Consider the following 21,794-nt stretch of genomic DNA (forward strand, 5'->3'; position numbering starts at 1 on the left):
TTGTGTTTGCCATGTGTTTGATTGGTAACTGTAAGAACCATTCTGGATCTTAGAACGATCATCTCTACTTCATGCACAACGTTTAACACAGCTTCAGAAATGAATAATTCAGTGCAATGATAATCAAGTTCTGCTTTGATCATGCGCTTGTTTCTCTTCTGCGTTCTGCTTGAGATGATGATGAACCTATTTTTAAAGATATCTTAATGGCCAATCCTGTGCTTTACTGCTTTTTGGCCTTCTTTGTTTTGCATGCAGCACATTGAAGGCACACTTTTGTTTTCTTTTTTGCTTGTTACCTTGATTGCTCTTTTCTTGAGTCACTCCTCTTGTTTTGACCTCCGTCAAGTGTTTGGATGGAAAAAGTGTTTGTCATTGTGTGTTTGCATGGTTGTTTTGATTTTGCACCTGCAGTCGGCCTTGTTTTGTAGCAGTTAGGTACTGATGACTGGGTTTAATATTTTGTTCTGTTGTATTTCTACAGCCAAGCCCGAGAGGCCACCCCTCCTCCGCAGAGGAACGGTTCACCTCATCTTTCAGCCGGAACTTCGCATTCACCGGGTGGGTCGACAGGGCCGAGTCCACGTATGGTCCGCAGAGGTGAGAACGGTTTCCACCCTGATATTCCCTTTACAACGCTCAACAGGAGTTTTATGTTACAAACACAAACTCTTCTTTATTTCAAATAGATTTTATGTGATTAGGCAGCATGAAGTTACACAACTATAAATTAAAAAGAAGAACATTTCTGTTTTTTAACATGTTAAGAAATTTTTTTAAGGTGCTTGGATATATTTGGTGTACCAATTAGCCCAAAATGAACCTTAATAGTCAGTAAGTTGTGATCAGAAGTGAGAAAACAAACACAAAAATAGACATTCACCAAAATGGTCAGTCTACCACCAAAAAGGGTTTGCCACAGACCTTATAGAAGGCATAGGAAAGTGCAACACAAGGTGTTTGGTTAGATTTGATTTTAATTGCAAACGTGCAAAACAGTTTGGTTAAGAATTAACAAAAATCCCCTTATTCTGCATGCATTTCTCCGGTAAACAGGGCAGTGGCAGCAGTCACTTGTTGTGAGGATCCTTAGGTGGGAAGCAGGTCTAAGTTAATGTGAAGGATGGAGCCATGCATTGGCCAGATGTGGAGGTAAACCAGTAGGAGAAAACAGATGTTTACCTTCCATTAGGATAGTGGCCTTTAACACAGTTATACAAAAGGCTATTCATATGTTAGAATGGCTCAAAGTGCAGACTTGAATCTTATTGTTACTTGAATCACTGTAAATAGAAGCACTTTGTTCAGTGACTTGCCGCCCTTTATCTTACATAGTTGATCAAATGAGTTCTCTAAATGTGCAAAGGTGGTAGAGACACACCCCATAAGTCTTACAGCTGCACTATATATGCTGTTTGTAGTATCATACTGCTGGTTTGCTTTTCTTAATTAAGGGAAACGTTTTAATTTTGGTAAGATTAAAAACAAGTCCTCAATACCAATATTTCAGAATGTTATTTGGAAAAAAAAAATAATTGATTTGTATGTAAATTGTCACTAAAATGCACTGAAGGTCTTTTGAGGTTGTAACCTATAATAGTTTAAGGGGGGTTATTTCAATCTTTCTGATCTTCTGCTTCTAAGGCACCAAAAAGCAGGCCCCAGCTCCACCCAAAGTGGCCAGCCCATATGCTTCTCAGTCCAGCAGCCCTCAGCCACCCGGCTCTCCTGGTCACCCCCCCCTCGCCACTCGTCGTCACTCCAGCAAAGATTTCATCCATGCCCCGAGCCACCCACCACCACAACCTCCTCAAACCCAGCACCCCCCTCAGGGAGACACAGAGCCCTCTCCCCCAAGAACTCCCACACCTCCTGATACTCCGCCACCATACGCCACCGGATCTCTGCCTCGCCCCGCCAGGCCTGCCCCGAAGCCGAGGATTCGACCCAACATGCCGCCGCCACCACAGCCCACAGCTAACGACAGTGGTAATGGCCTCATGAACTCTGCGTCCAAAATTATAACAGGTAAAAAAAAAAAAAAAGATTCCAGGGGTTCAGAAGCAGAATATAAAATCCTAAAAAACAACCAACAATATAAATCAAAAAAGGTAGCAAAGGAAAGTTCACTTAATTTATCAGACAGACATTATTTACATCAAACAGATTAATTGCAGGGTTGTCTATTTACAATCAGAATATCAGAAACTTTTTAAGCCAAATGTGTTTAGTTTGTCGGATTGTTAACATTATTCCAGATGCATGTTAATAAGGATATTTGGCTCATTAAATTTCATTCAAGTTTATTCAGCTCTAGGAATTGTAATGCAATCCATTTTCTTTTTGGTTCATGTTGAACAGAAGAAAACAACATCTCCAGCCTTGTTTTTATTTTTTGTTTCAGTGACCTTTTCCCTCCCCCTCCTCTTGTCCGCTGATAACCATCTGTAGCTTCCTCTTAGGGCGCTGCTGTTTTTAGACCTCTGGCTTCTTCTTCTGGTTTCACTGTCTCGATTTGTGTCACACTAAATGGAACTGTGGTGATCTAAAGCATGACAGGAAATGTGTGTAAACATTGCAGATGTCTGAGCTGCCGGCCTGCCTGTAAGATGAGCTTTGCCGGGCAGGTGATGGTAAGGTTCCCGTTGGCTGGGTGTATTGGCCAGTTTTGCTGCTTTTTGTTTGTGTGTCTTTATGGGGAAACCAACTCAAGCTCTGTTGTATGTTTAATAAATGTTACATAGATAAAGTGCATTTCACTAAATTAGGTTATCATTGGAAGTTTACTTTGATTCAGTAATTCGATTTGAAAAGCGAAGCTCATATTTATTTATTTAGGTGGTAAGTAGGCAACTTAAAATGATTTAGTCTTATTTTAGTGAAATTTGGCTTATAATTTTTGAATACATAAAAAAGTTTCTCATAAAATCAAAATATCATATTAAAGACATAAAACAAAACTCTGTCTACAATTTGACTGGAGTATCCATGTTTGATATGCAGCTTTTATACTAATAGTTTTTTTTATCCTTTTCACTAAACTTTCTATGGAAATGTTTTGACATGTCACCCTGAACAAGCATCTTTAACATGAAGCTTATACCCATTGCTGCCAAGTCAGCAGCCTTCCTCATCATTGTGTGGACTTAATTATTTATTTACCATAACTATTTATTAGAAATCAACATAAGAAAACAATTGTGCAACAAAGTAAAATCATGTAATCTTTCTCAATGAAAATTTTAATGATGTGAAAATATGTGAAAACATAACTGTTTCCCTGTAAGCAAAACAGGGATCGTGGCAGAAAGCTAACTGTGCATCACTTTGATTATCGTATGCACAGGGAAGCATGGTGGTGGCAGCATCATGTTGCGGGAGGCCGTATAGCAGGGACTGCAAGCTCCTCATAGTTGATGGGATATATATAGCTGATGTAAAATATTGAGCAATTCCAAAAAATGAAAAATAAAATATCTTTTCAGCTGCAAAAGACTTTTGTTTTTTGCAAGGAAGAAATAACTTCCACAGTTTTAAGGCAGCAAAGAGATAAACTTTGTAATGATAATCAAATTTAATGAAATGCACCTGTATGTTTGTCTGATGGCATGTTTTTAATGCATTTGTCTGCACCTAACATGCTTGCATTTAGGTTTAGCTTGGACGGATGTGTCTGCTAACAGTTTGCTGTGTTAACTAACATGCTTCTAAACAGGTTTTTTTGTGGCTCTTGCACAGACATGTGCAAAATGGTTTGTTGCATTTACAGATTAACACACCAAGGAAACTTTAAAAGAAACATCAAGATTGATTATTTAGCAGAATTGACGACTTTTACATCGCAGAGGAGTCCTTGGTGTCTTAAAGAGTGTGGAGTTTGCAGTGATATGTGTGTGTGTGTGCAGCTGTTTTCTCTATGTCATGATGTGTTTGCTAATTTTTCCCTATGGGGTGTTTTTATTATTTTTTTTATTTTTGTAGAAGGAGGCCTGCTTTTTAAGGGGATTGGAAAAGCTTTTATCCCCAAGGTGATTGAGGAGCAACAAGTGGAGGACTCTGCTGGTCAAGAGCCCATCTCCACCCCGGAACCAAACCTTCACATCGAGACAGAGAACACTCCCCTGTAGAAGATGCTCCAGCTTCAGTCATTAACCGAAGACAGGGTTAAACCTTCATGATGCTTTTTCTTTTTTGTCTGCTGTACGGAGTTGAACCAGAAGCCTTGTTGTACAGCGGTGGCTTAAACCACAACAATGTTGTGCTACCATCGCTTCCAACATTGAACTTTTTTAGCTGCGTGTTCTTCCGAGTGTTCAGAGATTGGGTTTCAGAGCCACGGCCTAAAGAACCTCAATTTTATTGCAGCTTAAGGAAAGAAAAAGGGTGCTGGAAAAATCTCACTTTTTTTTATACCTCTCTTCTTTTTACGCCAAAGTGTCAAAGCTAGAAATTATTTTGCAGACAAAAATATGAGTGCGGTTTTAGCTGTGTTTTATAATTTTTTTTTTTAAATGTTGATGAGGAGATTAGAATTCAATCTGCCACCTATTTATAATAAAACTAAACTGCATTTTCACTTTCCAATTTCTGCAGATTCATCACACCTAATGTGATGTTGACACCATGCAGGAAGGTATCGAGAAATGCCTAAAGGACCCAAAGATAGCTTTGACTTTAGCGCATATTTAGAGTTGCAGTGACCAAATACTTTGGGAAGGGTGCAATAAGAGATGCAGTTGTCTTCCACTGATGCCGTGTTCAGAGTATATTGCTGCATGTTGCGAGTAACACAGGTTAAAGTTGATTGTTTAATTTTTAATCAGGATTTTATTTGATGTCTGCTAAACTGATTTTTAAATGGAAAGGTCCTATTTGATGCTTTAAGTTTTATGGTTGAAAGGGACAATCTTCATCTTTTTGTAACTAATCACTCCTAAGATCAAAGCTCAATACAGGAGAAAAAAAAAATTAAAATCCTTTTTTGTGAATTATTTTTTTTCTCTAGTTGTCTTGTCTTTTCTCTGATTCTTCAGCCTACAAACCATCGTTACTCTTTATAATTATTACTGTATACAATTATTTTTAAATTAAAGAAGCTTTTATAAATTACTTTTATTTTACTTTTATTTTTGCAAACATGTATAATATTCGTGTAAAATTAGAAGAAAAAAAAACAACAAGCCAACAATAGATGTAAATTCATGAGATTGTTTGTATAGGTTTAATTTTAATAAAATGAAGGGAGCTAACCTGCTATAAAACCAATGAAATCTGCACATAATTCAATCTATTTTATGGAGATTGGAGGGGCTTTAGTCTTAGGGGCAGTTGTGGCTAAATGGAAAGAGTTGTTGTTTTGAAGTCAAACCAAGGTTGTTGGTTTGATTCCAGCAATTCTTTTTAATCTGCATCTCAGCCCCAGGCTGAGAACCCAATCATATGCTGGTGAAGTATTTTTGACTCTGACCAAGTGTGGTTCTGATTAAGTATGTCTGGAAAAGAGATCTATGATTTAAGTCAATTTATCATCCCAGCACAAACTAAACTATGATTATGAAGTTGGAAGAAAATAATGTAGTTTATTTTTATATTTTTTATATAAATTAACATCTGACACAGTTTGCATCTCATCCAACTAGACAGAATTTGTCCAATATCATGTTAAATAGAATTTTCTTGCATTATCTTCTTTCATATCTCTGTAGATTCCCTGTATTTAATGGAAGAAAGGATTGAAGCTACCTAGTTAGGCACTGTTAGCTACCTTCTAACTTGGCTCCAACAACTTTTTAGGCCAAACCTGCTTGCCTTGTCTTCATACTGCTGATGTTCTCAAATGTTATCTAACACATTTCTGAGGCCTTCGCAGTACAACTAGATTTGTACTGAGATTAAATTATACCCTGGTAGTTTCTGCTTACTGTTTAATTGGTTTATATTGGATTCAATTTTGGATTTTCAGAGCGAGAAGTGGGAAAACATGTTCCACTTTAAAACCCCCCAAAGCTAACATAAAATGCATGAAAGTCTTGAGTTACATCCTGAAAAAGTCTGTGGGGCAGGAACATTTTGGAAGTCATTGTATGGCTCTTCTTTGGTCAAGCCCAGTAGCCGATGATGAAGACGGTTACAGAGAGGCAGAAGATGAGGTTTGTATTGACGAGGTGTCTGTAGCTCGGCTTTTCATCCAGAGTGCAGATGATCTGCTCGGTTGCAGAGGGAGCTGGAATGTTGCTGTCTGCCTCCTTTCGCCTCTCCATCCCACACAACCAGTAGATGGCAGACATGAACCTGGACTGACTGGGAGTGCTGGACTCAGATGAAGCAGAATCTGTAGAGTTTTAGTGATAAATGCTGTTAACAGGGCAGACTGAAAGGAAAGGGATCAAGATGCGTGGAAAAGGAATACCTCTCCTTTGAGGGCATGCTTGTCCGTTTCTGCTCTCTGCCTCTCTCCCTGGATGTCTCTGCTCCACTGAGATCACTTCTTCTTTTGGCATCACTGGATCAAACCTTGTGAACCAAGTGAGACGACTTATCTGTTTGAAAAGTAGACCAGTTAGGCTCTGCATCACTTATTGTCACCTAGTGGTGCTACAGGCAAATATTTTGTTTTTACATGGATGGAAACAGAGACAACCAGCAGAGAAAAAGCTGCTGCTTCACCTGCTCTGGACTGGGCTCCTCAGTGGCCAGGCTAACTGCAACCACCACAACCAGGGTGATGAAGGACAGCAGCGTGGAGAAGTAGAGGTAATGGACGTATTTCAACACACTGGGCCTGTCGTCCTTCTCAAAGCACATTGGTGCAGGGTAGATGAAATCCAACAACATGCGTATGCAGCCGACTGTCAGACCAATGGCGAGACCCCAGAATGCACCCTGCATGACAGAGGACTCTGTGAAAACATCCGATTAGGAGGGCTCATATGTAAATGCACCCCAAAGATGAAGCTCCTTACTTTCTCATTAGCCCTCTTCCAGAAGCAACCCATGAGGAAGACTATGCTGACAGGGGGCTGCAGGTAGGTGCTGATGGACTGGATGTAGATAAAGAGCTGGCCTCCCTGACTGGCCTGGACAACAGGAATCCAGAGCACTGACACCACCACCAGGACGAGCACAAACAGCCTGCAATGTGCAGATTTGGTTTATGTTACATAATCTAAGTATTGCAGTATTGTTAAACTGCACATTTGTAAAGTTGCTTTAGAAGTACAATCTATGTAGAGGTATTCATACCATTTGAACCTTATTACATTACCACAAATATATGTGTGTATTTTATTGGGAGTTTAGACAAAATAGAGCATAGTTTTACATTGAAAGAAAAACTTTTGTTTTTGTTTTAAGTGCCACTGAATCAATACTTTGTGGAACCACATTTTACTCCAATTACAGCTGCAAGTATTTTTCATTAATTATTATTTGCAAAGCAGCTTAAACTGTGTTTGAATGTAATATAGCTGATAGTGTACATTTTCAAATATTACCCCAGATTCTGAAGGCTTTAACGAGGCCATTCTAACAAATTAATATTTTATAATCAAATTAATTTTGTTGTATATATCGCTGTATTTCTAAGGCTGTTGTGTTGCTATTATGTGAATCTCTTCCCCAGTTTCAAATCCTCTAAAGCGAAAATGCTTGCCCTCTATTTAGCCACGATAAATCGTCTCATCACCTGTGACTATCTTCTTAGTACCTGCTACTGAAAAGTATGCACACTGCATGATGCTACTACCATCATGTTTTTATAGTAAAGGTAATCTGTTTATAACGATATGCAGTTTTACTGCAAATCCACATTTTATTTAATAGCGTGGGAGTAAAAGGGGCCTCAGTTTTTAAATTTTCTTTAGTAAAAGAAACTTAAAAACTTTGAATTACTCCATGACTGGGACTTTCATGGGAAAAATTAAACCAGTAAGGTTTAATATTCTGCAGAACCTCTTATGTCCAAGCTATCATATCTTTAAAATAGATATGGGGACAAATGTTAAAAATAGATTTACAGAGATCCAAAAATTGCTTTTCAATCTTTTCTGAAAATGATGTAGAATATGTTAATACTTTGAGGCTCTGTCCTTGATGTAGGCATCATACCTCCCTACTATCATGAGCTCCCATTCCGAAGCATGAGATCTAAAGCTCTTCCATAAGTCCATAGTAAAAATGGTACTGGAGCTGTTGAAGATGGAGGTCAGAGAGGACATAAGAGCAGCAATCATCACAGCCATCATGAGACCTCGGAGTCCTGAAAAGGAAGATATGCAAGAAGGAGACATGTCTCCAGTGTTTACAGAAAAGTAAAACATACCGTCATAAAAGGGAAACCGAGTCAGGGTCTCACCTGCAGGGAGAAGCTCCATAACCAGTTTGGCATAAGCAATGTCTGAACAGCCCACTGAGTTCTCACAAATCTGTTCGCACAGGTCAGGGTCTGCGCAAGCCACCTCATCTATATACAGTATCATACAGTAAAAAAAAAAAAAAAAAAGAAATATTCAGACTGATCCTATAAATCCCAATCGGTACCTGTGTAGAGGATCCTGCTGATCATCCCAGGGAGCATGATTGCAAAGAAAGGAAGAACCTTCAAGTATGCTGCCAGGAGAGAGCCCCCCTTAGCATGGGTCAGAGTCTTAGCAGCCAGAGAGCGCTGCACAATCACCTGCAGAGAACCAAGGGACCTCTCATTTTCCAGGTTTTGGTGAATGAGTAACTAAGATCTTTATTGAGACAGTCTATTTAGTCCGAATCTGAATGGGAACTGTAATCCTGTAACTCAGTGTTGTCTCTTAACTGATAAGACGGTAAATGATCAGTTAAACTACATGTGCATTCTTCTCTTAGGTTACTGCTTCTGTGAAGTGGAAAATTTTTGAACGGCAAAATATGCAAACAAATCATTGTGGTAGAATTTTTTCTGAATAATACTGAAAATTCAGGAGAAACGTACAGTATGACGCATAAATAAATAAAAAAAAATCTTCATTTACTATTTTAAAAATAAAAAAAAGCCTCATTTTTTCCGAGTCAAAAAGTTACATGATTTTCAAAGATGATTTTTATGTTCCAGGCACTTGGTCTTATTTATTTGCTCAAAACAAAAACAAACAAAAAACAAAGAAAAAATCTATTTAAATGCTGCAAATATATTTTACATACTTTACCATCTGACTTGACTGTATTTATCCTCCCTTCATGCATTATACCTCTGCAGTACATAAAAATGGGTTTGGACTTTGTGATGCTGTAATTTCTTCTGACAACAAATAAAAGATATCCTGGCATCATAAGAAAAGACTTAAAGCTGCAAGTTTTACTTTGTCCCAACATTACTGAAAATATTTCAAGCTGTACAGTAAGGGGTCACTGTATTCATGCGGAAAACATCTCTTTTTTTTTTACTGAAGAAAAAATCCTAAAACTACATGTAGATTACTTTACTATAAAGAAATGTAAATATTTTTTAAAAATGCCATCACAATAACAATGTGTGCAATACTGCGATTTAACATTGTTCATGGCTTTGATGCTAAAGCTAACAGACTAGGGTGCAGAAATCATTATAAAGGAGAAGGAAAGAGAAAAGGTTTCTTGTAACCAATATTTTGAAAAAGTAGGTTAATAATGTGACCCTGTTGATTTAAGCTATTTTTTTAACTTACTTTTTTTTTTTACTCTAAAGACCTGCATTTATTACTGAAGCGACATAGAGGATTCACTTAAAGCCCAGTTACACACAAGATTCCTTAGATTTTAATTGTATGTTACTTTTATCCCTGTCAAATTATGTTTTTTTTTATTGGTTTATAATATATAATTATAAAATAGATTACAAGTAAAAGACAAGTTTCTAACATTGCCTTATTCTTAAAAAATGTGAAAAAGGTTTTTGTAAATAACTGTATGCTTGAATGATTCCAGAATACATCAGTATTTGTTGCAGTACCTGATCAGAACACCAATACCACATGGAGGGGATGGACATGCCGATGATAACACCAGGCCAGGGCAGGTCTGAGTTCACCGGGTCTCTAAATATGTGAAAGGCATCATCTCGAGGGATGCCACAGGTGGAGTTAGGCACAAGGACTGAGGGAATGGCAGTGAAATATCCTTCCATCAGAGCGTCCCAACCTCCGACCTCAGCAAAACCTCAGAGTGGAGAAAAAAAAAAAAACAGTCTGTGAAACATAAAAAAACTAAGAGGTTAGAAAATGATATGATCTGTGAAATCACACTTACTGAAACCCATAAGGGTGAGAGCTCCTCCGAGCATGATTGCTGTTTGAGCTGCATCAGTGTAAATAACTGCAGCAAGGCCACCTAGAACACAAAATAAAGCACTTTATGCAGCTGGTAAGGAGCAGAAGAATGCATTTTACAGAATGTGATGGAGGAAAAAGGTTCACCTGCTATTGTGTAGAGAGCAGTCACTGCTAGCAGCACCACTACAGCCAGATAGATATTCCATTGTAAAGCAAGCTTAATGAATACAGCTCCAGCATACATATCTACCTGAGCGCAGCACAACAACAGATTCAACAATATCAATTTATACGTTCAGATTTTTACAATTTATCGGCAAAACACATCAAATCCTTTTGGATTCATGACATACAGATATTTTTGTAAAGATGTAAACAAACAGGTACAAGATTGCTATAAATAGCTGGGTTCTTCTTCCCCCGAAGCGCTTCTGCAAATATTCAGGCATGGTTGTCACCTGCAGAAGACAGATGTTAAGAATTATTTTCACAATGAAAGATGGAAAAAACCTTTAAAATTTGTTGTTTTTTTTGTGTGTGTGTGTGAAAAATTCACCCCAGAGGAGATATAAATGGGCAGGAAGAGCCATCCAAGCAGCAACACCATAAACATTCCCTGTTTGTTTTTAACAAATATTGAGACGTTAAAATGGATAGTAGCTCAGATTTTCTTTTTTGCATTAAATAAAATCTCTTACGTTCCATTCATAGGCTATTGCTCCAATTCCTGCAGCAGCTCCTGACCCGGCCAGACCAATAAAATGTCCGCTGCCAATGTTGCTGGCAAACAGTGAAGCCCCAACCTAAATTTAGAGGAGGAAAGGGGGATCTAGATCAACTTGACCTGCTCCTTTTAGAAGAAAACAGTTCTTCTCTGTTGGGGACTAAAGAAAACTGCGGCATAAAAGTGATTTTACATTATTTACCTCATAGTTTAATTAGAAAATCAGTCTTAGATCTTTTTATCCAAAAAAGACTTTATGGTGTTATACTTACTGGCCACCAGGTCATACTCTTGCCAGCTAAGAAGTATCCATCCACCGTACTGCGCTTTGTCCTCCACATGGACTAATAAAAAGAAAATAGGTTAGACTAAGTCAAGAGGAAATCATTTTGTGTTTGGTACCCTTACTGAATAAAAAAATGTTTTTATTCACCTTAATGAGAATAAATACAGACTCAACATATACTATTCACATTTTGTCACTTTGTGACTTTTTTAGGGTGACGGTGGCCAAGGATATGGAGTTTCTCATGTAATTGGAGGGTTGTCGGGTCAAGCCCGCATTCCGCTTGTCTCTATTTTTAGGCAAGGCACTTTACCCACATTGTTTGATCAGAGGGCCCAGAGGCGCTGGTTTTGTGTTAGCCTTATTTCTGTCAGTCTGCAGATGTACCTTACCATCATCAGTGTGTGAATAAGTGAATGGAGTGTAAAGAGTTTTGAAATCCTTGTTCTTGATAAAGAGCTATAGAATTACAGACCATTGGCCAGTTTACCGTACCTTATAAACTATTAACTTTGTCCATCCTGTTTAGATCCTGTATAGATGTAAGATGTGGCTTAAACCAATATATTAATATCTCTGGCTGCTTTCTTTTAAATTAGGCACTTATTCTTTTAGGAAAAAAAATTTTTTATACTGTACAACTTATAAGAAAAAATTAAGCTTATCTTTTTCTTCAAAGGCGAGGAAACTAGCTTGTAAAAAGCTGAAATGTATTTGATTTTAATCATATTTAATTCAATAGTAGAGCCAGTTTATGTCCAAAGATGGTTTGTTTAAAGACTGTTTTCCCGTTGGTTTATTTCAAGTTTAAATTGGTAATTTCACATGCACAATTTGTGCTATTTAATTATAAAAAAAAACATTTATTCAGTAACACATTAATTCTAATATGTATTAATTTCACATTTTTAATAAACCTTGACAGATTTGGGTTAAAACAAGTTTTCAACTTTTGTTAATGCATACATTTTATGCACAGACAAATATTACACCACATGAACAAGATAAGGTTGTTATTATAAACTCTTTAATCATGTGGAAAAAGGCTATTAGCCAAGATAAAATTTCCTGTTTCACACCTGATTTGTCTATTTTTAGACTTTTATCAGTTAGAATGGACAGGCAACACAGACTGTTACTCATACTTTAAAGCTAGATAAACTTAAGAATGGTTGCAAATGGATAGGCTGAAAAAGAGAGATAAACACTACTGATAAAAACCAGTATGGTTCAGTATGTTAACAAATAAAGGTTGTATATTGAACCTTTGGATATCACTTATAGCAGAAAGCCAGTTAGTTATTATATACACTGGAGAAAATCTAAATCTAAATAAGTATTTTTATCTTAAAATAGTGCATTTGTTCTTGAATTGAGGAGGTAAGTGAGAACAAGATCATTTACATATACCGTAAGAAAAAAACAATTGCATTGTCTTATTTCAAGTGCATATTATCTAATTATCTTATTTTAAGTACAAATACTCATTTCATTGGTAAATCATCTTATTTACCTACTAAAATTATGGGTAAATACACTTAATTTAAACATTTTTATTTTTAGATCGTTATTGCAGTATACGAGTAATTTTTCTGCTTCTTACCCAGAAACCAACAGCCAGCACCAGTAGAAAGTAGACAACCAGGACTACAATATCCACAGTAACCAGTGTCTTGCCCCCCAAAGGAGGTTTCTGAGTTGGAGTCATGTTGGTCGTTGGTGTTCCTTCAGCAGCTCTTTGCATGTAAATCATCTGGAAAGCATAAAATGCGACAAAGTTTGCTTCATGTTGAAAAAAGAGAACAACACTTGCTTTTGAACAAAAGAAACAATGGATTTCCTTATATTTAAACGTCATCCCATATGGTATGGTATTCAGCATCTTTAGATGTACGTATATAAAGGTGCTTTGTTTTATTTGCTTCTTTTTACTTCCTGTAAGCACGATCTGACATTCAAATATTTAAAGCCATCAGACATTTTAACATTTTTCTCACTGCAGAAATCATAGTCTGTAAAATGGGGTCCCCTTTTTCAAATCTATGCCATAAAAGCAAACATTAACTTCAATCTTAGGTGTTTTAAGAGTGATAACAGCGGCTGTTCCACAAGTTACATCACCATCTTTATCTTTCAGTGTTTTAGATGTTTTAATGTTAAATAAACTCACCTTTCAGTAATTTGTCCAGCAGTCTCATACCACCTGGTCCGTACTGTGTCGAAACAATATACCATGTCACCAATAACCTGAAAACATTCCCAGTAACATGACTCTTGTCTTGAATCCTCCTCAACACATCATCAGGTTCAAACTCCACTTTCTCCACATGCACAACAAGGTTTAGTTAAAATGTAAGAGATTTATTACACCTCACAAGGAGGCGTGTGAAAGAGCTTCCACATGTCAGTAAACAGCTGAATGATTGCTGTAAAAGGTTCAAATTCATCCAAATTAGTCAATGAGAGGAATTCAAAGCAGGATAAGTGGAATAGCCATCCAAGTTCAAATCAGTAGTGATGAAAAAGGGGACCTAAAATCCTGTTAATGTGAAATTCTGCAGATAAACTGCTTGCAGGTGTAAAGAAACGAGCAGAAAAGTTAAAAGGCTGCTAACGCACACGTGTCCATTCTTTTCGGTGTAACACTACTACAGAAAAATCAAACCAAAACAGCCTTCATTCAACGCTTTATCATTGTTTGCATTTATTTATCACAATAAAAAATACAGTTGTAATTTTTTAAAGAGTTTCAATAGAGAGTAGGGCTTTAAATACAACATTCTGTCACCAAGCAAAAACAGCATATATTACTTTATCACTTAAAAATAGCATTAACGGCTATTAAAACATTTCCTTCCACAGTTGCATTCAAACAGTTAAAACTAAGGTAGGCAGTTATATACAGGTCCTTGCAAAAATCTAGACCCCTTGAATTTTTCCCCATTTTGTCATGTTAAAACAAACCAAAAATATAATTTGACAAACACAAACACATGAACATGATTTATTTTTTTGTCTTTTACATTTTTGTAAATAAACATATAAAATGGGCCTTCTTTATCATCATATAACTGTTAAACATCTGCTGTGTGCCATAAATTAATAGTGCATCAAAGATCAGATGAGAAAAGAATTTATCTTTTTTAACCCATACCCGGAGTTATTATGGAAATGTTAAAAACATTTAAAGTTGGAAGGGTCTAGTCAAACTGGGACCAAAATCCAGTTAGATTTGATGTTTAGCAAGTGCTGCCCATCCAAAATGAGGGAGGCTGAGCTATTTGGCAAAGAACAAAAATGCAAAACTGACTAACAGTGGCAGCAAATAAATTTGTGCCACACTTTTTTATGTGAAAATACAAAATACTTTCTACTTCTCAGTTATGCACTACCTTGTTTTAGTATGTTTTATAAGGTCCCAAAAATATCAATTAAAGGTATAGTGCAGGATGTTCTTTTTCTGGGTGGATCATTTAAATAATCAATCATTCTGGTGATATGTTTAGGTTTTCACTTACCGGTGATGAGTCTGACATAGTGGAAAGTAAGCTTGTATGAGCGATGCAAACAGCAACTTTTAAACAGAACACGCATGAGGAGAAATGGGCTTGTGCATGCTCTCCCACGCGTCTAATAGGGTTAAGCGGGTTAAGGGTTGTGCAGCGGCTTTTTTTTTAGGGTTGGTTGTCAAAATTCACAAAAATCCTCCACTATACATTTAACGTTTGTGATTGTATTTTGACAAAATGTGAAAAAGCTCAAGGGGTATGAATAAGTTCGCCAGGCATTGTAGTTATGTGTAATATCAAGGTAAATCTGTTTTATTTTAAACTAAAAAAACATCACTGAATTATTGCTACAGTCTGCCTAGAAACACATTAAAATCCAGTTAGATAAAACAGAATTAAGGAAATGTAGGAATAATGAAAAAAAAAGCAATAGGGTGCTCCAAGGAGTAGCATTTACATCATTTACACCGTCTCCGTCTTTTTAGTCACCACATCATACATCTCTGTTAAAATGTAATGACTGCAGTAGCTAACAGAGGAGCTCTGACATTCACACATTGCATCGGCCCGCTTTAGGACTGAAATGATCCCAATTCTGCAATCCTCCCTGTATACAGATTGCATTATTTTCTATAAAACAAACAGCTAGCTGCAGCCCACATTAACACTGTATTCTATAAGAAGGACGCAATAATTACAAGCATCATCCATAAGCATACGTTAAGAAAGTGTGCACATAGGGAGGCTTAACCAGACAACAAATAAAACGACATTTCATCCAGCAGTGTCAAACTCCAGTCATCGTGTGTCGGCTTTTGTTTTAACACACGTGAACTAATAATCAGCTCACTGAGGAGGATATTCAGCCATTTGATTGAGATTTGACCAGGGATATATCTAAAAGTTGCAGGACGCCTGCGCTGAGTTTGACGTTCCCGTTTTGTTCTTAGGAGAAATTACTTTGGAAGGAACATTTGTTAAAGAGCATTTGTTACATTCAGAGTGGTGGGCGTCTGATGAAAGTAGAGACCAAGTCTACTATTTCAACAGCTTCTGTGATTTCCACAGAATCATATATTGCACTGAGTTTTAATCAAAGCTCATACCTTATTCAAGATTTAATAAATATAATTGTCTTATTCAAAGATATGCAACAAATATTTTACCTTTATTGTCATTGTACCGGAATACACAGGTGCTTAGAGAAATACAGCTTAAACTGCGGCATATTAGCGACTATCTATCGTTCAGACAGTAAAGATATGCTTAAAAACTGGATAAAGTTTGAAATCAGAACCTTTTCATTGTTTTCTATGCAGGAAGGAACATGAACACTACTGATGTTCAGGGGTTCAGCGTAGGAAAAAATGTCCAATCTTCCATTTTCCTTCTTTTATTGATGCTGTGTCCACAGGTTTGTGTATGTTCAGCATACATTGGGTTTGAATCTGTATGTAAAAGGTTTCAGCTGCTGTAAGGTTCAGTCTCAGTTACACCTGTGAATGCATGTTACCAGGCCTGTGGGGAGGCCATTCGAGGGCTTCTAGGGCTCTTTGGGATTTCTGTCGTTTGTTGATCGCTCAGAGCTCTCTGCAGTGAAAAACAACAACAAAAAATTTAATTCAGTTATGTTTATATTTATGCATTTAGGAGACACTTTTATCCAAAGCGACTTATTTACATAGTTATAAGTTATTGTATGTACGGAGTATTTTAAAGATTAAATTTGTTATGCTTTAATTGGGATTCTAAGTTAAAGAGGACAATGAGTATTGCATGAAAAAAACTCATACTGGTCCAATTATTTGGAAAGAAAAATATGTTAAGTGTAGTGTGCATTTTTTGTTAGGAGGCTTAATTCAGTTCTTTGCAGAATCAACATTTGCTGCAGGTTAGGCTGCATTTTCTTATTTTTTTCTTTTCGCAGCTTTGCACATCTAGGGATTATGGTTTATGCAAACCATAAACCACAAACCATGTTCATTCAAAACCGCTAATTATCTAAAACATTGTATTGCAACTCAGACTGTATTTTAAGCCTTTTGCACTTATTATCCTTTTGTCCTTTATATGCAATTCAAACTAAATAAAAGGTGAAAATGTTCAAGTGGTGTTTATGCAAGCTATTTTACTTCATCTGAATATTGTATGTATTTAGACATATTTTTTCTGTTTTGAAATTCATGTTTCAAATTTAGCTTTTTGATATTTTTCCCATTCATAGGTTAGAAAGCTACAGGTTTTAGATTCATTATTTAGCAAAACAAAAAAAAAAGAAAATGAGAGAAATGACACCTTTAAGTTCAGATTTGAGAAAAAGAAGTGACTAGAGCTACATTTCTTACCTCAAACTTGTTCATAAACTCAGCAAATATACCAAAGAAAGCCTCTGTTGTTGTAGCTTTGCTATCTTCACCAAAGTATGAGGCTGTCTTGCTGAACTCTTCCATGGCTCTCTGTTGGAGCGATTCCAGGGACTGAATTGCTGGATGACTATTTTCCAAGAAGTTCTGCACACATTAATGTCAAAGAAGCAATGCATCTCATTTTACCAAGAAGATAATTATCATTCTTTTTGAAGGATACACTCATGACAACAGCAAAGCGATCCTCTGCAGTCGCAGGCATCTTCTGACAAGCTGAGCGGATATCCTGGATGGTCGCGTTTATGTCATTCACATCTGAAGTCACAGTCCTTTGGTTCACTGACAAGGTTTTTGGTGTAAAAATGTTATTTAGATCTCGTTTTTTCCTTTTACAAAATTACAATATCTGATGTGGTGTTTTACCTTTTGCTGCAAGCGGGACCATTGTAAGATCTTTGGAAAAATCCAACACTTCCGGAAAGTGTTGACACAAAGACTTAACCAGGATGTGCAGAAACGTCGACTTCCCATCAACAGTTTTAGTAGTGCTCAACTGAAAGAAAAATGAGAAGAATGTTTAATGGATAAGCGAAATTAGAAAAGATATAACAGGTCTATAACAAACAAAAATGTTTTGTTTTAGAATTACAGTACCTCTGTCAGAAAGTTGATCTTGAAGCCTGTGGTCTTGTTTGTTTTTGGTTGGCTGTTATTCAAATAATTTCCCATTGCCAGCACAAACTAAATGAAAGATTGATGCCATTAGGGAAAATTGATAAAGAAAATACCCTCTCAGCTACTCATAATAACTGAATATCCAAACTGTGCTTTACTGTTTTGATACTCTCCTTGAACTTTTTTTGCATTTAGCCACATTACAACCACAAAGCAAAGTATTGTATTGGGATTCCATAGCACAACTCAAAGTAGGACAGGATTGTAAAATGAAAGAGTTGTGAATCTAAAGATCTGAAAAGTCTGATTAGGATTTCCATTCAGCTCCATTTTTACTCAATAAAGTCATAAGATGCAGTGAAGCCATCTGAGCAAATAAACAGCTAATTAGTCAAACAATGAGGTTTGAAGTTGTAACATGAAAAACTTGGAAAATGTTTAAGAAAACATGTGAAACCCTTTGCAAGGCAATGTAAATTATTTCTTCGCTGTTCAGTATTTTTTCAGCTGACTAAATTATGAGGGTTTTCTTATGCAAAAAGTGTTTTACCAAAAGTTTCAAACCTATTTCCACATGCTTTCAGTTTTGATTAATTCGCCGGAAAAAAGGGGTACCTCTAGTATCTTAGCCAGTTTCTTGCTGGTCTTCAGCTCCATAGAGGCATTGATGATACAATCAAAGGCTCCCCTCAGCTCCTCCGTCTTCTCCTGAAGTGAACACTTGAAGAGGAGACTCTGCAGACGGGTGTTATACTCTGGTACAGACAACATCTGACAGACATCAACAATAACCCCCTGATCATCCACATGATAATGATGATGATTCTCTGCTCATTTACACCAGTACAAATGCAATAACAACAAAACAACGTGCCAGGCATGTACCTGGAGCATGAACTGGTCCGGCTCGCTGAGTTTGCTGGGGTCCTCTCTGTAATCTTTGTATTTTTTCACCTCCTCTGCATCAGGAGCGTACAGCAGAAGCTGTTTGATGTGGGCGGCTTCCAGTCTGTCTGCAGCCATGTTCATCAGTACCTGGCGGAGGTCCCCAGGAGAGAGCTTCAGGTGGGCTATCAGGATAGCTGTAAGATGACAAACAGAAAGCAAATCTAAAGTGAGAAGACTGTAAACGCTGATCCATAGAACACAACAACTAAACTTACAGGCATTGTAAGCCTTCTTATGGGACAGAATCTCTATAACATCTTTCTTCTTGAAGGTTTCCAGGTGCTGAGGAGGCTCTGGAGCAGACACTAGAAATTTTAAAGAAAAAAACATGTTGATTGATATTAAATAATTAGCATCTTGTGTCAGATTAAGATCCAGGAGTAAAAGTAAAGTCATTTCAAAGAAAATGTTTTAAAATGGTTAAGCTGGATAAATTTTAATCACTTTCACACAACTATAGTGTTATATCAGGCAGTTAGTCTGCTGGGAAAGACTTTGCATGTTACATTCTTAGGGGGTGTTTTCTCTTAGGAAGATTAATGGTGGTGCATCGCCTCATTACTCAGTTTCATCTTTATATAATCATTGGAATATATATACAAATAGCCAACCACTGAAAATGTGGTGATAGTCTAAACTTAGTGGCTAATAAGGAAATGTTTGCATAAACAACAACATAAATGGTGAAGAAATCTGATTTGGATTTGAGCACTCTAAGACTTCCAATAAGCTTTAAACTTCAATCTAGATTTTTATTAAATAGTAGATATTTAACTTACAAAGAAAAGAGTCAGAGCTATATATTAATATACCATAAACTAGGATAAAAGTTTAAGTAGATTCTTTAAGAAAGATACAAAAACAGCTAAATAGGTTAGAGATTTTGTGAAGGTTCTTTAAATACAAACTGTGGGGATATCAGCTGAACTAGGACTTGATCGATTGAGTTTATTGACTGACTTTATTGAGCTTACTGTGGAGAAATGTACTTGTTACATCAGCTCAATTGTCAAAAAGATGAAGAAGGTGCCAAAAGGAGGAAAATGTGCATGTGGAATATAAAGTATAGAATACTGGGAGAAGTCTGTAATTTTCATCGTAGATGTACACTTCAACTATGACAGACAAAATGAGAAAGAAACATCCAGGAAATCACATTGTAGGAGTTTTAAAGAATTTATTTGTAAATTATGGTGGAAAATAAGTATTTGGTCAGCCACAAACCAGCTAGATTTCTGGCTCTCACAGACCTGTAGCTTCTTCTTTAAGAAGCTCTTCTGTCCTCCACTCATTATTTGTATTATTGGCACCTGTTCGAACCCGTTATCTGTATAAAAGATATCTGTCCATAGCCTCAAATAGTCACACTTTAAACTCAACCATGGGTAAGACCAAAGGGCTGTCGAAGGACACAGGAAAAAAATTGTAGACATGCACCAGGCTGGGAAGAGTGAATCTACAATAGGCTTCGTGTGAAAAAAAAAAATCAAACGTTGGCGCAATTGTAAGAAAAAGGAAGTGTAATGAGGTCTTCATTACTAGGACTATTTTTTATGTAAATAACATGTATGTAAATGACTTGTAGCACGGGACCTTTGCACTTTATTAAAAAGCAGCTTGGTTAGCACTAGGACACTATTTAGCCCTGCACTTTAAGCATAGATTTGCACGTAAAGAACAATTTGCTCTCCATTAACAATTGGGGTGGTGGGAAAAGAGAATTGATGTTTAGAGCAAGCAAGGGTTACTTTTTAGAAACTTTAGCAAATGTTGGTGTAAAATCTGTGGTGAGCGCAGACGAAGTGGCATGGTGCTGGGAAAGTGACTTGCCTGTCTTTTCTGTGTTCTTTCCAGGTTGTTTTGACAAATGCTTCCCCAGGGTCCAAACACAATTAATAGGTTCCAGGAGAGACCATGCAAAATGTATGGGGAGCTGTGCACATAGCGTGTGGGATTTCTATGGAGTTTGGGTGTAAGTTTAAAACAGAAAATGTTCATTAAAAAAAGGTGAATGTGTGTGTTTTTTAGATGGAAGTGAGGAGTTAAATTTCATGGTAAAACCATTTCATGGTTTCATGGTAATGGTTTAGTCCATCAGCTGTGTCTATTTAAGGCAGAGATTGGATGTTTGATAGAAAGCTGCTGATGCTCTCACTTCAATTTGCCAGATAGTTTCATTTTCTCACTGGAAATCCAGCCGAGAGGTCGTATAGTGACAGAAAGACATACAAGACCACTGATAATCTCCCTCAATCTGGGGCAAAAGGCAAGATCTCATCCGGTGAGCAAAAATCCCAGAACTACACGGAGGGACCTGATGAATGACCTGCAGAGAGCTCGTAACAAAGGCTACCATGAGTAACACACTACACCAAGGGGGACTTCTTTCCTGCAGTGCCAGACATGTCCTCCTGCTCAAGCCAGTACATGTCCAGGCCCGCCTGAAGTTTGTCAGAGAGCACATGGATGATCAGAACAGGTTTGGGAGAACATCATGTGGTAGGAAGAATCCAAAATTTAACTTTTTGGTAAAAACCCAGCTCATTGTGGTTGGAGGAAGAAGAATGCATCCCAAGAACACCATACCTACTGTGAAGCATGGGGAAGGGAACATCATGCTTTGGGTCTGTTTGCGCAAAGGGGAGAGGAAAACTGATCTGTGAGGGAAGAATGAACAGAGCCATGTATCGTGAGATTTTAAGACAAAACCTCCTTCCATCACTCAGATCCTTGAAGATGAAACATGGCTGGATCTTCCAGCATGGGAATGATCCCAAACTCACCTTGTCAGTCTCCAGACCTCAAACCCAAAGAAAATTTGTGAAGGGAGTTGAAAGTCGATGTTGCCCAGCAACTGCCCCGAAACATTGTTGCTCTAGAGGAGTTATGCATGACGGAATGGGCCAAAATACCAGCTACAGTGTGTCCAAACCTGGTGAAGACTTGCAGGAAATGTTTGACCTCTGTCATTGACAATAAAGGTTATGTTACATAGTATTGAGTTGAACT

The 21,794-nt window shown here is 37.2% G+C and overlaps 3 protein-coding genes across 7 annotated transcripts in view; 1 reads left to right on the forward strand and 2 right to left on the reverse strand.

Moving 5' to 3' along the window:
- LOC107092836 (rho GTPase-activating protein 17-like) overlaps window positions 1–5,061 on the forward strand; it is a 36,115-nt gene extending 31,054 nt beyond the window's left edge. The window contains exons 18-21 of one of the 5 annotated variants that reach the window (XM_015387503.1): window positions 485–600; window positions 1,645–2,028; window positions 2,582–2,633; window positions 3,982–4,122. In XM_015387503.1, the coding sequence (XP_015242989.1) occupies window positions 485–600; window positions 1,645–2,028; window positions 2,582–2,589 (508 nt within the window). In that variant the 3' untranslated portion in view covers window positions 2,590–2,633; window positions 3,982–4,122. Of the gene's footprint in view, window positions 1–484; window positions 601–1,644; window positions 2,029–2,581; window positions 2,634–3,978 lie in introns of all 5 variants that reach the window. The other 4 variants (XM_015387504.1, XM_015387501.1, XM_015387502.1 and 1 more) reach the window with 4 other exon arrangements.
- A 426-nt stretch (window positions 5,062–5,487) lies between these two features.
- On the reverse strand, window positions 5,488–13,588 carry slc5a11 (solute carrier family 5 (sodium/inositol cotransporter), member 11). Its single transcript, XM_015387472.1, has 16 exons — window positions 13,458–13,588; window positions 12,891–13,040; window positions 11,274–11,345; window positions 10,976–11,080; window positions 10,834–10,893; window positions 10,631–10,735; window positions 10,422–10,527; window positions 10,255–10,335; window positions 9,959–10,164; window positions 8,539–8,674; window positions 8,354–8,461; window positions 8,107–8,257; window positions 6,963–7,131; window positions 6,667–6,882; window positions 6,410–6,539; window positions 5,488–6,331 (listed from the first exon to the last, which is right to left on the reverse strand). The coding sequence occupies exons 2-16, from the start codon at window positions 13,038–13,040 to the stop codon at window positions 6,099–6,101; spliced, it is 2,028 nt and encodes a 675-aa protein (XP_015242958.1). The 5' UTR covers window positions 13,458–13,588; the 3' UTR covers window positions 5,488–6,098.
- Window positions 13,589–14,864: 1,276 nt separating this feature from the next.
- Window positions 14,865–21,794, reverse strand: part of LOC107092816 (delphilin-like) — a 34,844-nt gene continuing 27,914 nt past the window's right edge. The window contains exons 16-23 of the mRNA XM_015387474.1: window positions 19,001–19,090; window positions 18,723–18,919; window positions 18,453–18,608; window positions 17,817–17,903; window positions 17,586–17,715; window positions 17,383–17,501; window positions 17,142–17,306; window positions 14,865–16,386 (exon numbers count right to left, since the gene is read on the reverse strand). Coding sequence (XP_015242960.1) covers window positions 16,306–16,386; window positions 17,142–17,306; window positions 17,383–17,501; window positions 17,586–17,715; window positions 17,817–17,903; window positions 18,453–18,608; window positions 18,723–18,919; window positions 19,001–19,090 — 1,025 coding nt within the window. The 3' untranslated portion in view covers window positions 14,865–16,305. The remainder of the gene's footprint in view (window positions 16,387–17,141; window positions 17,307–17,382; window positions 17,502–17,585; window positions 17,716–17,816; window positions 17,904–18,452; window positions 18,609–18,722; window positions 18,920–19,000; window positions 19,091–21,794) is intronic.

The sequence above is a fragment of the Cyprinodon variegatus genome, unplaced genomic scaffold, assembly GCF_000732505.1.
Source record: "Cyprinodon variegatus isolate N-32 unplaced genomic scaffold, C_variegatus-1.0 Scaffold396, whole genome shotgun sequence".
NCBI lineage: Eukaryota > Metazoa > Chordata > Actinopteri > Cyprinodontiformes > Cyprinodontidae > Cyprinodon > Cyprinodon variegatus.